This window comes from Emys orbicularis, chromosome 20 (assembly GCF_028017835.1).
Source record: "Emys orbicularis isolate rEmyOrb1 chromosome 20, rEmyOrb1.hap1, whole genome shotgun sequence".
NCBI lineage: Eukaryota > Metazoa > Chordata > Testudines > Emydidae > Emys > Emys orbicularis.
In genome coordinates, this window is record NC_088702.1 from 4680100 (window position 1) to 4696367 (window position 16268).

At 52.1% G+C, this 16268-nt stretch overlaps 1 protein-coding gene across 1 annotated transcript; it reads right to left on the bottom strand.

Annotated features, from left to right (window-relative positions):
• Window positions 1-293: 293 nt before the first annotated feature.
• UBQLN4 (ubiquilin 4) lies at window positions 294-15863 on the bottom strand. The gene is made up of 11 exons (XM_065420610.1): window positions 15699-15863; window positions 12854-13005; window positions 9515-9732; window positions 8592-8854; window positions 7035-7193; window positions 6316-6541; window positions 5483-5622; window positions 4626-4709; window positions 4153-4268; window positions 3306-3483; window positions 294-1508 (listed from the first exon to the last, which is right to left on the bottom strand). The coding sequence occupies exons 1-11, from the start codon at window positions 15861-15863 to the stop codon at window positions 1356-1358; spliced, it is 1854 nt and encodes a 617-aa protein (XP_065276682.1). The 3' UTR covers window positions 294-1355.
• Window positions 15864-16268: the final 405 nt, after the last annotated feature.

Below are 16268 nucleotides of genomic sequence, written 5' to 3' on the forward strand. Positions count from 1 at the left end.
TCACCCCTGGCATCTGACATTAGTCAAGTTGCCAGCATAGGTTTCCTGGTGCACCTCAGCCAGCATCAGAAAGCTTCTCGCCACAACTAGAGCAAGGGTGTCCCACAAAGACAGGCCGACGGTCATGCAAAACCCAGCACCATCTGCAGGATAAGGGCAGGGGGACAAAATCTGATAAACTGCAGGTCACTCAAGGGCCACAGGGTCCCCAAAGGGTAAATGCAGCCATCCAGGAAAATACGTGGAGCAAGGGGAGACAGATGGTTGTGTTCATTTCTTTTGTTTTTCAATAAGAGTGGTATGCAAATTTAGATACAAATGACGTAGCGGTATTGGCTCCTGGGAAGCTACCCCGCTGGTCCTCAGGAGGGTGGACTCATTGTGAGGTTTGAGCACCCCTGAATTAGAGAGCAGACGTACAAACACAGAAGAACGAGGACTTTCAACATTTTCCAGTGGAGAGAAAGATCTTTGTTAATTTTTTCCCCCCCATTTTGCTTTTACACTTTCAAAAACCAGACAGCAGAGACACAAGAGCCACCACCCCCGTAACGCCACAGTGCGAGAGAACTGTAGTGTTTGGGCAGAAAACTGCTTCTCGAAAGTTCCCCTTGGCAGGGTACACTTCTTCCAAAACTTGGGTTGAAAATAATAAAATAAAATAAAATAAAATACGAGGAGGGGCCTGATTCTCAATCACATCAAGGCACATTTACACCACTCTGGCAGCATGGGGGGGTGGGGGGGTGGAGGGAGGGGGCTCAAAGCAAATGTAATTTACACCCAATGTTAAGTCCCCCTTTACACACTTCCATAGTGGAGTAAATGAAAATCATGCCCAGTGCGTCTGATGGGAGTATTTGAAGACAAATGACATCAGAAACATCCAAGTCATTTCAGTCCCTCTTTTGATCCATTCCTGATAAGATGCTGGGGAGAAAAACTCAGCCTAGGTTTAAATATTTGCCTGGAAGGAGGAATGGGGAGGAATAACGTACAGTTAAAATCAAGCTACTCAAACACAATCATTCAGGTAAGTAACTAGAAGTATCGCCTCTACCATCTAGAGAGGGAAGAGTGTCTGAGATACAGAGGGCATATTTAGGAAAAATACACATCTGAAGTCTCTGTGGCCACTTGCTGAGAATCGAGATCCACACACAAGCCAGTTAAAGAGCATTTCAACATGAAATCTTAACTTAGTAGGAATGTCGGGGTGAAGCTGTATCTTTTTTTGTTTGTTTTAAATACATGGACAGCTGTCAGAGGATATGAAAATGATGGTGGGTCTTCCAGAAAGGCCCCTGTGTGTGTGGGGGTGTGTGTTTGATGACTGTGGGACAGCATGATTGAGTTTAAGAAGGCTGGGAACCCAGCAGTCTCTCAATAGCTGCGTTGATGTCTCCACCGGTGGCGATGAGCGCTTGGAGGTTGGCCTCGCGGTTAATGAAGCCCATAGCGTTCAGCTGCTCCAGCTGCTGTTGGAATCGCACCTCGGGACTCTGCACCTGCCAGGGGAAGGGAATCAAAGATCTTAGATTGGGACAGATAACACTATAGAGAGAGGGCCAGATGCCCAGCTGGTGTAAATGGGAGTAGCGCCATTGAAATCAAGGGGCCAACTCCCAAGAGTAGCTCAGATGAAGGCAATGCAGTTGTACTCATGCCTGGTAGCTGAGGATCCGGTCCAGTTAAAATCTATTAAGAATTGAGAGAGGTTTGTATGACCCTCATCACTGTAGTGTACAAGTACCTGGATAGACGTAGGCATATATATGGTCAAACCCTTTCTGGCGGGTAGCAAACCCTTGGTAATTATTTGATGCTTTTCATTAGAAAATCTCAAAGCACTTTGGCAGAGGTGAGTTTGCCCCACCACCCCAATCCACCCTTAAGGCACAGAGAGACGTGACTCGCCCACAGTGCCTGCGTGGCAGAACTGGGAGGAGAACCCAGGTCTCCTGAATACCAGGCTGGTGCCTGAGTCACCGGGCCAAGCTCCTTCCCACAATCAATAGGCAGGTAATCGCCACATGCTAAAATCTCTTCGCTCCAGCCAAAATACAGCCACTTCTGGGCTAGCACATTTCATAGGGCACGGTGTTGGATGGGGAATACCATGCCCAAGAAAAAGTTGCTGTGGGCACTCGCAGTCTCCAGATGGGATGTGACCATCAACACCCCCGATTCATGTAAAAGAAGCCACAGTATGAGCCGTTTTCAGAAAGATGGCACCGCCAGTGGCGTCGCACCTCCTAGCACGACGCTGTGGTGTTGAGCAGTGTGGCCTAGTGGACAGGGCACGGGAATGGGGCTCGGGAGATTTGGGTGCTTTTCCCGGATCTGCCACTACCTTGCTGGGTGACCCCGGGCAAGCTGCCCCTCTCCGTGCCCCAGGTTCCCCATCTATAAAATGGGGATAGTGATCCTGAACTGTTTTGTGAAGTGCTTTGAGATCTATGGCTGATAAGAGCTAGGGAACATAAGAGCGGCCATATTGGGTCAGACCAAAGGTCCATCTAGCCCAGTATGCTGTCTTCCAACAGTGGCCAATGCCAGGTGCCCCAGAGGGAATGAACAGAACAGGTGATCATCAAGTGATCCATCCCGTCACCCATTCCGAGCTTCTGGCAAACAGAGGCAAGGACACCATGCCTGCCCATCCTGGCTAATAGCCATTGATGGACCTATCCTCCATGAACTTATCTAGTGCTTTTTTGAACTGTGTTATAGTCTTGGCCTTCACAACATCCTCTGGCAAAGAGTTCCACAGGTCGACTGTGCATTGTGTGAAGAAACATTTGCTTTTGTTTGTTTTAAATCTTTTGATAACCCCTAGTACTTGTGTTATGAGAAGGAGCAAATAGCACTTCCTTACTTACTTTCCTTACTTACTTTCTCCACACCCGTCATGATTTTATAGACATCTATCATATTCCCCCTTAGTCGTCACTTTTCCAAGCTGGAAAGTCCCAGTCTTATTCATCGCTCCTCATACAGAAGCCGTTCCATACCCTTAATAATTTTTGTTGCCCTTTTCTGAACCTTTTCCAATTCCAATACATCGTTTTTGAGATGGGGTGACACGTGCATGCAGTATTCAAGGGACTATTATTGGGTCAATGTTCACAGGGAGTATTGCAGTTTGGCTCCTAATCTCCCACAATATTTACCATGCAGCTTGCTGTGATGGGTTGAACTAATAACCACCTGGCTTATGACAACAGCCGTAGGATGCCTTGACGATCACATGGTACTGGGAGAATCCCAGCTGCATGGACACAACCAGGTTGCACATTACGTACTTGAGAGTTTCCTCCGGCCAAGAGTTGGATCATCTGCTGCATGAGCTGCTGTTGGGGGTTACTGCCCCCTGCTGGAGAGGCACTGGCAGGCGTCGAAGTGGAGGATACAGGGTTCTCTGGGATTGTGCTTCCTCCTACGGAGGGTGGGGGGATTCGAGGCATTCCAAAGGAACCGAGGCTGAGAATGAAAGCAGAACGCTCGCTGCAGGAGATGCTACAAGGTCGCTCCTGCCTGTCTCTCTGGGAGTGCATGGTACAAGCGTTCTAATACGGGGTGTGGAGCCTCTTCTAGGTCGCCAGTTCGAATCCAGCCAAGGGCAGGAGCAACTGGCTGCCATTATCACGAGACAGCTGTGGCCTCTGTGAAACGAGCCAGTCGTACCCAGTCCTGGCCCTACTGAGCAGGTACCTACATCACTAGACCATGCAGAACTGGGATTATCAGGTCCCCTTGTTGGCAATCTGGGCAGAAGACAAGAACTAAAGGGGCTGTGAAGACTGCACTCCCCCCTCGCCCATACAGGGAATCCTCACCCTAGGGCAGGACTAAGGGGTGCTGGCAGGATTATTTGCCCCGATGTACCTATCCGTCTCCAGGGCTGTGCATCTCAAACCTTTCCCCAGTGCTAAATCCGGGCGATATTAAGTACTCTGAACCGCAGATCAGAAGGGGGCTCTCGTAATTCCTGGAAGAGAGCAGCAGGGGGAGCCCTCAGCAAGTGTGAGCAGGCAGAAGGACGAGCTAATTCACCAGAGGCTGCACACAGCTGTGCTGGAAAGTAGCTGGGGATTTGCCACTGCTCCCCCAAGGCAGACCTGCCCGACAGGTTTTGCAGGTCTGAGTTACCTTGGCACTAGTCCCGGGGCCTCCGTTTGCAGCGTCTGGAGTCCCTGCTGAATCTGGAGAAGAGCCTGCATGGCTCGGGGGTTCGTCAGGATTGAGAGGGAATCTGGGTTCTGCATCTGGGAAACAAGGACGGTAAAAATCAACTGTTCCCAAAGATCCAGAGTTTCCTTCAGTCAAAGATCCGCATTAGAGGCAGGAGGGCCCTGGCCAATCAAAGCCCTTTAAACATGAGCTCTAGGGATCATCCAATGGGACACAGCGGGATGGTAGTTACAGCAAGAGAGTGGATTCCTGGATCCATTTCTCCGTCAGCTCTCTACGCCTCAGTTGCATCACCTACCAAGGCAAAGTCTCTGTTCTTTCAGCATCACAGCCCACCCCGATAGGACCAAAGGCTTTCCCCGCTGCGAAAGCCATGGAACAGTTCTGGACCACTGGATGGCCAGCGCAGAGCGAGGGACTAGGCTCCTTACCTGCTGCAGAAAGACGGGGAGCTGAAGCCGTAGCTGCTCCTGAAGCTGCGGGTTCCCGGCAAAGAGCGGGACGTTTACCATCATCTGCCAGGAGACAGCACACACAGCATGAGTCAATGGGGTTATTAAACTCTCTTCATGGCCTAGTTCCATAGAAGAACATGTTAACTGGGTCCTTAACACCCCTTGCCACCGGTGGCTTTGGTATGTTCCACTTCCAACAGGAATTGACAGCCTGATCCTGCCATCAGAGATGAATGGGAGCTGCAGCCAGCAAAAGGGGTGGGAGTGCTTTTTAGTGAAGACCCCCCCACCCCCACCCCCGTTCCTTTAGAGATGACTGCACGGCTCCCGGGGTGCTGAGATACACAGCCTTCCCCACCCCCACCCCGATCCAAGTCCAAATACACCCCAGCATGGCAGCTGCAGGAAGGTGTCACCCAGGAGAGTTGGTGGCTCTCAAGCCAGGTTCACGGCGGGCAGGTGCATCTGACTCACAATAGCCACTGGCACTGGCTGACCCCACCTTTGCTGGCGGTCTGAGCAGAGGGGTGGAGGACTGAATGGGCCATTGGAATCTGAATTCCCCCTCTCATCCCTCCCAGGTCAGGAAGACAGCACAGTCAGGGTGATGCCTGCCCTCCCTCTGCCCAGGTTGTACACACTGTGTGGATATGCAGAAGACTTCATTCGTCCGGGATCTCAGTCCTGTGGTTGGGCTCATGCTGCTAAGAAGCACAACAGAGCTCTGCTTCCTTAAAATGAGCAACACCTCATGCTATGGTGACAGAACGTCTGCATCTGTGCTGGGACCCAAGGCTTGTTTGTGACAGAGGAAGACGCTGCTACGTTTTTACCTGTGCTGCGAAGTCTGGGTTCTGGGAGAGAGTCTGCATCATACTGCGCATGTAAGGGGCAGAGATCATGTTCTGCATCAGCTGGGGGTTCTCCGAAATCTGCTGCAGGAGACCTTGCATCTCTGGGCTGTTAAACATCCCTGCAGCAATACGGGAGAGAGCAAAACTTACAAGCCTGATCGCAGCTAACACAGGAGCTAAAAGCAAACACGAAACACCGAGAAGATGGAGGCCGTGTCTGAATTTAGTGTTGGTAGAAGGTGGAGCACACAGCGACACTGAGCAATCTTGATGTTCATTTCCCACCGGTTGGTCTTCGTAAGAGAAAGGGTCAGAGGGTAAGTCAACACATGCTCCCCACGATTTGAGATTTTCAAGTGGGACGTGGGGGTGTGGATGCTGGAGAGGAAATCCAGCAGAGTAGTGGTTAACCCTTTTCAGGCTGGGTAAGTAAATAAGCCAAGGATGGGATAAACCAATACATGGAAATGCCCTCATCTTAAACAGCAGCAGCCCAGGGAGACTACAAATCCCAGCATGCAATGCTCCATCTTGAGCAGCCAGGCAGGAAGTACTTTGTCTCCATGGGCTCCCCCTACAGCTGCTACCTGTCTCATCCTGTGCACATGGAGAACCCCAATGCACCTGAGCTCCCAATGCAGCCCTTGGACAGGCACACGAGGAATAACCCATTCTAGTTTGCCACAGGGCCAGAATGGCCAATCTGATGAACTCAGCCGCTACAGCAAACATACAAATGCTAGAAGTAATCTGATGCCATCTACATCTGACTGGTTTGTCCTGTCACCGGCGCCTCGCTGCTGGGTACGTACCGGTTCCCAGGTTGGCAGCGCTGATCCCAAAGGGATTGGATACAGTGGGTGTGCTTTGGGTTGTCGTTGATCCGGTACTCCCTTCGCTGCTGGGTACCTGGGCTTGGGAGGTGGGCGGCGTGGGGCTCCAGGGGTTGGGTAAAGGCTCTCTATTTTCCGTCCGTAAAGGCTGGGAGCTCGAGCTGTCGGAGTTCCCAGCCAAGGATGAGAAAGGATTGTTGCCAAACTAGAAAAAGAGAGAGATCGCTGAATCAGACACCGTAAAGGAGAGGAGCAGACTAAACCCACCGCCGCACAAGAATACCAGGCTCTTCTATAGCGCTTTTCACCAGCAGAGCCCAAAGCGCTTCACAATCTTTAATGCGTTCAGCCTCACAGGACGGTGCTATTATACCCGGCTTTCACTGAGGCACAAAGGGGCTAAGTGACTTGTCCAAGGTCATACAGGGAGTCTGTGGCGAGCAGGGAACTGAACCCGGGTCTCTCAAGTCTTAGGCTAGGGCCTTAACCATCCTGCCTCTTCTGTGCTCCGTGTGTTCCACTGACACCTGCAGATCACATTTACCAGGACTTGCAACACCCTCTGTGCAGTTTCCCTGTTGAGGAATCTGCACCAGACCATACAGACAGCTGGACAAATTAGCTCTATCACCACCTGCAGGCAAGGGGGGGGATAAGACCCACCAATCTACCCCAACTGGAGCAGGAGTGCTCCATACCTGCTCCCTAGCTGCGCTAAACATGGGCTCCTGGATGTCGGTGTACATCCGGCGCAGGGCGTTGTATCCTCCTGGGATGCTCTCTAGGTTACTCAAAGCTCGGTCCTGGTTCCGCATCATCTCCTGCATCATGGCGGGGTTGCGGGCCAATTCCATTGTCTGGGGGAAGGAGAAGAATTTGGGGAGATCAGGCCCATTTACACCACAAAAGATTCCAGTGGCTTGAACTATGGGTGGCACCGCCCCCAGCAGTACCCCACTGTTCTACATCCAAGCACTGAAAAAAAATAAGTCTCGACCTCCTGGGAGAAAAGCATAAATAAACCCATTTTACAGACAGAGAGTGGAAATCATTTGTCCAAGATAATGCACAGCAAGGGAAGAGAATCCAGGATCCTAGCCTCTCAAGTTCCCTGCTATCGCTGCTAAGCTACGATGCTTTCCATTTTTTACAACCTCAATTCAGCTGGTTAGGATCATGTAGTTTCTATGCAAGATCAAGTCACCTCTGCCCAAACGCCTGGTTAACACCCCCGGGATGGACTGCATTTGAAAATTGTCCAAGGGTTGACGAGAAAACGATTCCCTCACATTTCAGTAAAAATAAAACCATCTTGTAGCTCCAGACCTCCGACAGATCCTCCAGATCTCAGATAGGTTCTGCCTTTCTGGGGAAAGTCCAGCTCCAACTCAAAGAACCAAAGCACAGATCATTCACAAGACGATTTAGTCCAACTAACACACAGTGACAATTCACTGGGAGTTTGGGAAGCTAAGAATTGGTTAGCGTGGCCCAAGCAGGGGTAAGACTAGGAGTAACAGACTGAAATTGGGCATAGAAAACATCGGGCCGAATACCAAGAAACATTTGCCGACAATGAGATCTCTTCTTCTCCCAAGGGACATAATGGAAGTCTTGTCACTTGCTGTATTTAAAACTAGAGTTCTCATTGCTTCCTGGTGCTCCCGCCAGATTCCATCTGTTGTCTCTTGTCTAATACTTAGATTGTCTTTTGATCTGTGCTTGTGCATCACCTAGTATCAGAGGGTTCTGATCCAGGACTGGGGCTTGTAGGCACTATGGTAATAAAAATACTTAAAAATAATGAAATGAACACACTGTAGAGAACAATCCTATACTGGCAGTGGGAGATGGACCATGAGATCTTTCTCTGCCATCTCTAATTCCTACGGAAAGCAACGCCTTTTGCTTCTGGTCCTGCAATAGAACACTCTAGATCCTTTTTGCCCCTATGCATGTGATCTATTCAGCAGCACTGACACGGGTAGAAGGATTGGAAGCACATGTGTGCATGACTGTGGTACACACAACATGCATGAGTTTACACACAGACCGCTGTGTGTCTGGGCGGAGCCTGCAGCAGGTAGATAAAAAAATCTGATCTCTGAATCAACTGGATCTGGACTCCACTCGCTCCCTTTACAGAACGGACACTGATGCTGAGGGAGCAAAGAGAAGCGAGAAGCTGGGGAGACCACGCTGATGATCTCAGAGGCAACTGAAACAGGCTCCCAGGTGTAAACTCTCTCACCCACCTGTCTCATGAGCTCGGGGTTGTTCAGCATGTGGCTTATCTCAGGGTTTCGTTCCATCAGTTGCTGCATTTGGGGATTGGCCATGATCATTTGTCTCATGAGGTCGGGGTTAGACATCATGTTCTGCACGAGGGGGTTCTCCATAATCTGCGAGAGCATCTCCGGGTTGGACATCAGCTGCCGTTGCATCTGCTGCTGGAGCTCCATGAAATTGGCGGAGCCCATCCCGAGGCTGCCGAGCCCGGTGACGCCACCAAAGCCAGCTGGAGAGGGAACAAGACATGGAGAGAGATGCATGCCAGTTAGTGCAGTTATCTGCGACCGGAAAGAAAGAGGGTGTGTGTGTGTGTGGGGGGGGGGGGGGGGGGGGGGAGGGGGGGGGAGAGTGAAAGAGTTTGGCTGAATTCTATCCACTGCAACCCAATGATACTTCATTGCTAATACCACCACCTTCCAGTTCTGTAATAGCCAGCTCTGACAGAAAGCTTTTCTAAATGGAGATATCCTATCTCCTAGAACTGGAAGGGACCGTGAAAGGTCATCGAGTCCAGCCCCCTGCCTTCACTAGCAGGACCAAGTACTGATTTTGCCCCAGATCCCTAAGTGGCCCCCTCAAGGACTGAACTCACAACCCTGAGTTTAGCAGGCCAATGCTCAAACCACTGAGCTATCCCTCCCCCCCTTCTTATCCACAGAACTCCAGGCGCTTTACAAAGGAGGGCAGTACTATTAGCTCCATTTTACAGATGGGGACACTGAGGCAGTCAGTGGTGAAGTGACTTGCCCAAGGTCATCCAGCAAGTGGCAGGCTCAAGAATAGGACCCCGAAGTCCTAACGCATGGCCCTCTTGCTTTAACCACTGGGCAACTCTCCCTTCACAGAACAGTCACCGGGATGCCAAGAAACCAAAGTTGTCACCTACAGAGGATGGATGCAGCATTGCTGGGTGCTCCATCTCCAGCACCTGCCGTGGTCCCTGCTCCGCTGCTCCGCCTGCTGCTGCTCCCAGCATCAGAGAGGGCGCTGCTGGAGGTGGAAGGCTGAGGTGGCGCAGCGGGAGAGGAAGGGGTTGTAGTGGGGACGGCAGTGGCAGCAGGAGCAGCGGGGGCAGGGGTAGAAGCAGCCGCAGGATCTTGAACCCTACAAAAAAAACAGAAGGTCACACCTCGGGCTCAGTAATCTAAATAGCACCACCTGCAGCTCATAAGAGGAACTTCGCAATATCCATGTCAGATCAATGGGACATCTGCTCTGGATGCTTCCATCCAGCCCCTAGTGTGTTCTTTCAACCCCCCCCCCCCCCCCCAAGCTGGTGACAAGGCATCTGCCATGATCTTCTACAACATCCTTGGCCAGTGTAATGGAGGCACTAGTCTTATTCTGAATGACGTCTAACCCCTTCTTGAATCATGCTAAGCTATTGGCCTCAATAATACCCTGCAGCAGAGTTCATTCCAAGCAGGAAAAGCCTCCTGCTGCCTCATTAGAAACCTCAGCAGGTTAAACCATGCTTACTACAATAATCATTTGCTTTTCTGTAATGCCTTCCATCTGTAGAGCCAACCTGAACTGGTAGCTTAGAACCATGATTTTCCCCCCCATGTTTCTCTTTTTAAACTCCCCTGGAGTGTTTACAACCCCAACATTATTGGGCTAGTGCATGAGAGGTTTCAACTGATAGTGGATTACAAACAAGCATAATTAACTCACCTTCATTCTCCAAGCTGGGCAAAAGTAAATACGTCACTGACGTTGATTTTTAAAATTATTTCAGATTCACTAACTGAAGTCTTTATTGAGGAAATAATTTGTTTTTTAGTATATGTATACTGAACTCTGGCAAGGTCGCTAATATTAAATAATCTCTAGTTTGTTTCCATTTTGGTTTAACAAGTCACAAACTTTAATGTTTAATATTACATTGTTTAGTTACCAGTGTTTTGATTGCTAAATAGACACAGTAAACTTACACTGTCGGATTTTCTCTTAAACCTACTATGCTGGTTAAAATCAACTGAAGAGAACTACAGCCCCCATCCTGCAAATGTGACTCCAGGGACTGAACCACGGACCAGCAGAGTTAAAAGCATGAACTGCTACAGCTTGAGCTAACGCTCTGTAAAAACAGGGTCGGTAACAAGCCATATCCTCTGTGGATTGGCACAAACGGGTACCTGGAACATACACTCACCAGTGAATTACACAAACACTTATACACGTGTTTAACTTTAAGCACATGAGCGATCCTGCTGAAGTCAAGGCTACAGTTAAGATGCACAAGTGTTTGCAGGACTACGGTTATAACTACAAGATTAGGGGGAAAGGGTTCACTACTGCTTGGGCTTTAATGTAGCGCATTTGACAGTGTTTTGTGTCCAGTTTCCCCTCTTTGTTTGGGTCTTTAACAGCAGCAGGAGAAAGAAACGTCTTTTAAAATAGGAAAATCTACAAAGGCACAAAAATCAACAAGGGGATGCAGGGCCAAACCTGAAACTACTTTGAACTTTCTTAAACTGACTAGATTTCCAGCTGCTGCAGCCTTGCTCTTTAACAAGGTATGCTGGGAAGTGACTCAATCATTTGGATGGCAAATGATGCCACTTGAGCTGAGCAAAAATGAATGAAGATTTTTTTTTTTAAGACAAAAATATTCTGGGAACATCTGAGAATGGGGGAGGGAGTGATCAGACCAGGGAAAGGTAATCTCATCCTCCTTCTAGAGATCAGAGGCTTGAAGCTTGCAGAGATAGCCATTGTCTTTTAAAGAATGCCCAACTGGCCAGCTACTTAGAGATAAACTATCTGTAGAGTCCTTCTCCATACAGCCTCCCTGTGCTACCATCTTCCTGTGTTTATCAGGCATCTCATCTCCCGCCACTCAAACAAAAGCAGCTGAAACAGAGTGCGCCTAGCCAGCTGTTATAAGACATTGGATTCAGAGACCTAGCAGAACCAAAGCTAGATGCATAACTCCCCAGGTAGCAAGCTCAGGGCAGCTGGGAGGGTAGGAACGGTCAGGTGTGTGTTTTTAAACTTGTACAGAGCACCTTTTAATCCCCAAGCACTTGCTGCTGGAAACCAGCCCTCACTCAGAGGGAAGCAGGGCAGGGTAGGAAGCAAAGTGGATGGGAAATAGGAAGTTAAAAGAAAAAGGAAGAGGGGTAGTTGGACAGAGATCACTTAATCCTCTCTGCACAGGAAGAAGCTGTAATGTTTGCAATAAGCACTACAGCACCTTTACCAATGACCATCACATGGAATAAAATGAATGACACTGGCCAGATGTTTACTGACATAGTGTGTGAGCACTGCAAAGACAGCAGAAAACGGCATCAACCTACCACTCTACACAGAAATGCAGAATTTAGCATACGGGCCTTCGGCAATGACTGACAATACCCATGCTTCTTTTAAAAAAAACACTGATCTTTAATGAGCCAGTGAGCAAGGACTCCCAAGGGGGCAATGCAGCTTCACAAAGAGACGCAGCCGGTTTGTTCACCAGCACACGGCTGCTCAGGCAGCAATGGGAACCCATGAAATTGTTGCGAAGGGCATTTAGAAAGCAACAACACGTGTTCACATCTAAAATGCAGCAACTGCTCTTGGGACCTTTTGACATCTAGGACATTTACTTAAGTTTCATCTGGTGGCATCTGATATGTTGATTTTCATATATGTTTCTTAGCTCCCCGAACTGTGTACTGTGGATAAAGCTTTGTATTCACTACATGTCTTTCAGCAATAGATCTCAAAGCACTTGAGACAGCACGAACTAAAGGTCAAGGAACAGGAATCAGGAGAGCTGGGGTCTCGTCCTTGGCATCAGTGCTGACACTATATCTGCCTTAACCTCTGTCAGTCTCTCCATCTGTAAAATAGGGATGATACCTACTTGCCTGGGTTAGCGCAAGCATTAACTAATGCTTGTAAAGCAAAAATTCTCTTCAAATGTAAAGCTCTGCATAATAATTATAGTGACAAAAGCTCAAACCCCAAGTAGCAGTAATAATCATTCTACAGATGGTTAAAATGAGGCAAAAACAGGTTAAGTGACTTACACTCGTGTCAGAAAGGGGAACGGAACCCCAGTTCCCCTTCTCTAAACATAAAACCAAGCACCACCACAGAGCCAGAAATTGAACCCAGGAGTTCTGACTCCCAGTACCCTGTTTTAGCCACTGGACAAAACACTGCCTTTCTAACATACTTTCTTCACAAAGTAAGTTTCTGACAGCACCAGGAAGGAATGATTTCTTACTTCTGTGGGGTCTTAATGACCAAATGCACAGTCAGCCCGTCTTTGATCCCATGTTGATTCAAAGTGTCTCCATCCTTCAGTATCTTTCCAGCAAAGATCAGAACCAGCTGATCCTGTTTGGCTTTAAACCGCCTGGAAATCTCTTCTTTGAACTGGAAAACAGACAACAAGGCGATTTAAGAACATAAGAACATCCACACCGGGTCACACCAATGGTCCATCTAGCCCAGTATCGTGTCTTCCGACAGCGGCCGATGCCAGATACTTCAGAGAGAACGAACAGAACAGGGCAATTATCAAGTGATCCACCCCCTTCATCCACGCCCAACTTCTGGCAGTTAGAGTCTGAGGACACAGAGCATGGGGTTGCATCCCTGACCATCTTGACTAATAGCCATTGACGGACCTATCCTCCAGGAACTTATCTAATTCTTTTTTGCAGGCAAAGGAATGAAAGCAGCGATTTTAAAATGTCGAAGTGTCTGCAGCAGAACATCACACTCACTACACAGACACTACCAACAGCTACAACAAGGAGTCTGGTGGCACCTTAAAGACGAACAGATTTATTTGGACCTAAGCTTTCGTGGGTAAAAACCTCACTTCTTCAGATGCAACAGCTGACATTTCTAGAGTGTCTCTGCCTGAGCTGTTTAACAGTGTCCACGTGGGGAGCGCAGCTCAGGTTTGGGGAAGGGGCAGGGAGGAAGCCACAGTGCAATTACCTCAAACAGAAACGAGGGCTAACAAAGCCAGACCAGTTGTCTCTTTTTGATCTCATCCAAAGACACTGTTTATCCTCTGAATGTCTACAACTTTTTTGTCTCTCTGCTCATTTGAATTTCATAAAGGGAAACCCAGTTCTTGAGTGATTTTAAAACAGGGCTAGAAACCAGGGAACAACGCTGCATTAGCCAGGGGAAACAGACTAAATGGTCTTTCCTAGGTCTAACTTCTACCATCATATTCCTTTTCAGCATGCCACATGGTATAACACTATCTGACAACTACTCTTTGGGACGGAGTGGGATTACTCCCTGCATGGCTAATGCAGCCAGTGGGCATTCCTCAGCGTTGCTTTTTGGTAGCCACAGACCATGGGGGAAGACTTCGCAAGGGAAAGGGTTGTTCTCAAAATTCAAAAAGCCACCTGCTCTACACTGGCGCCCAGCCCCTGAACTCAACTCCAGCAAACATACAGCTCTGAAGCCCGAAGCCATCCAGGGCACACAACTAAAAACGCATCCCTCATACCCTCCTCTGAATGCCACATTCACTTAATGCCTTGTTTGTACCGAGGGGCGGCTAGGAATTGAATGCGGGGAAGTGGAGATCTCAAAGGGACCAGAAGTGTCTAATTCTAATACCAAGGACTCTGCTACAGTCATCACATCCACTACACCGTCAGCTCAGCCGCCATATCCTACACCAGAATCCAACCGAGGTTGCCACGGCCTCTGCTGCCACAAGCAGCACCAGGGATACTTTGCCCTGGTGGCCATGACCACATGTTTCTGCAACACCGGATGTGCCTTTTAAATCCTTTCACAACCTGTGCTTCCGTGCCCTAAAACCCCGTCCGCCCCCAGTCCCAGCAGAACCCCAGCCACTCTCCTCCAAACCTCACTCCCCAGCCCAGGGGGCCCCCCGCTGCCCAAACTGCGATTCCACTCTGGGCCCCTTGGTCCCACTCAGGGGGCCTTGCTGGTGCCCAGATTACAAGTATCCACAACCCGCGTCTCAGTCCATCCCCTTCTCTCCTGTTCACCCACCCAAACCTCTCCAGATCCAGCTCCCCCTCCAGATACAGCCCCCATCAGCCCTTTCACTTTCCCCAAGTGCTCCCTAGTGAAATCCCCAAATGCTCCCTAGTTTCACACGCCCCAGGCCCTTCACCCTCGCCCCCCCCACCCCAGAGAGATCTGTCCCCGGCCTCACTCCCCTCCGGCCCGAACCCACCCCGGCTCCAGCCCCCGCCCGCAGCCCCCCAGCGCCCGGCCAGCCCCACTACCCGCCTGCAGACCCCGTCCCCAAACTCAGCCCCCGTCCCCCCCCCCCACACACGCAGCAGAGCCCCCGGCCCGCCCCCCACGCAGCAGCCCCCGGGCCGGCCCCACGCCCCCCTTCCCACGCAGTCCCCGGGCCGCCCCCCCCCCCACGCAACAGCCCACGAGCCGACCCCACGGCCCCCCCCCACGCCGCAGCCCCCGGGCCGGCCCCCCGCCCCCCCAGCAGCCCCCGGGCCGGCCACGCAGCAGCCCCCGGGCCGGCCCCACGCCCCCCCCCCACGCAGCAGCCCCCGGGCCGGCCCCACGCCCCCCTTCCCACGCAGCCCCCGGCTCAGTCTCACCCCCGGCCCCACTTCCCGCCCGCACGCCCCCCCCCCCCGCAACCTCCGGCCCGGCCCCACTTCCCGCCCGCAGCCCCCGGCCCCAGCCAGCCGCCCCCGGCCCGGCCCCACTTCCCGCCCGCACGCCCCCCCCCCCGCAACCTCCGGCCCGGCCCCACTTCCCGCCCGCACGCCCCCCGCAACCTCCGGCCCGGCCCCACTTCCCGCCCGCAGCAGCCCCCGGCCCCGCCGCACCCCCCCCCGACCCCGACCCCGCCCGCAGCAGCCCCCGGGCCGGCCCCACGCCCCCCTTCCCACGCAGCCCACGGCTCAGTCTCACCCCCGGCCCGGCCCCACTTCCCGCCCGCAGCCCCCGGCCCCAGCCAGCCCCCCCCGCAACCTCCGGCCCGGCCCCACTTCCCGCCCGCAGCAGCCCCCGGCTCCGCCGCACCCCCCGGCCCCGCCCCCCGAGCCCCCGGCCCGGCCCCACTTCCCGCCGCACCCCCCCGGCCTCACCTCCCGCACGGAGGCGCCGTCCCCGATGACGATCTCCTCCTTGTCCTTGGGGGTCTTCACCGTGACCCGGATGAGGAGCCCCCCGGGCCCGGAGCCGCCCAGCTCCGCCTCGCCCTCCCCGCCGGGGCCCGGGCCCCCGCCGCCGCCGCCGCTCAGCTCCGCCATCTTCGCCGCCCGCCCAGCCAGCCAGCCTGGGGGCAGCCGGCGTGGGGAGAGCGGCGCCCGGCCGCTGCAGGGGGAGAGAGCCCGGCTCACACCGCCCCCGCGCGGCCAGGCGGGGAACCGCAGCCGGGGGCGGGGAGGGAGCGGATCGTGGGGGGATCTCAGTGGGGGCAACAGGGGAGGGGGGAACTGCAGTGCTGGGCGAGCCACGGAAGGTTCGGACCGGAGTGGGAGCTGCAGGGGGAGGGAGGGGCAGACTCACGGTGCAGGGTGGGGGAAGGACTCGGAGCAGGAGGGGGTAACTGGGGCGGGGGTGGGGTAGACCGTGTGGCATTCTTTCCTTTGGGTTCCTATTCTGACAGCCGGCAGAATAGATCGGGTGATGTCCCTTTAACAGGAGAAGCACTG

Coding starts and splice junctions, on each gene's coding strand:
- UBQLN4 (XM_065420610.1), bottom strand. CDS start 15,863: ATGGCGGAGCTGAGCGGCGGCGGCGGCGGGGGCCCGGGCCCCGGCGGG. Junction 13,006..15,698: donor ACGGCGCCTCCGTGCGGGAG/GTGAGGCCGGGG, acceptor TCTGTTTTCCAG/TTCAAAGAAGAGATTTCCAG. Junction 7,194..8,591: donor ACCCCGAGCTCATGAGACAG/GTGGGTGAGAGA, acceptor TCCTTCCCCCAG/ACAATGGAATTGGCCCGCAA.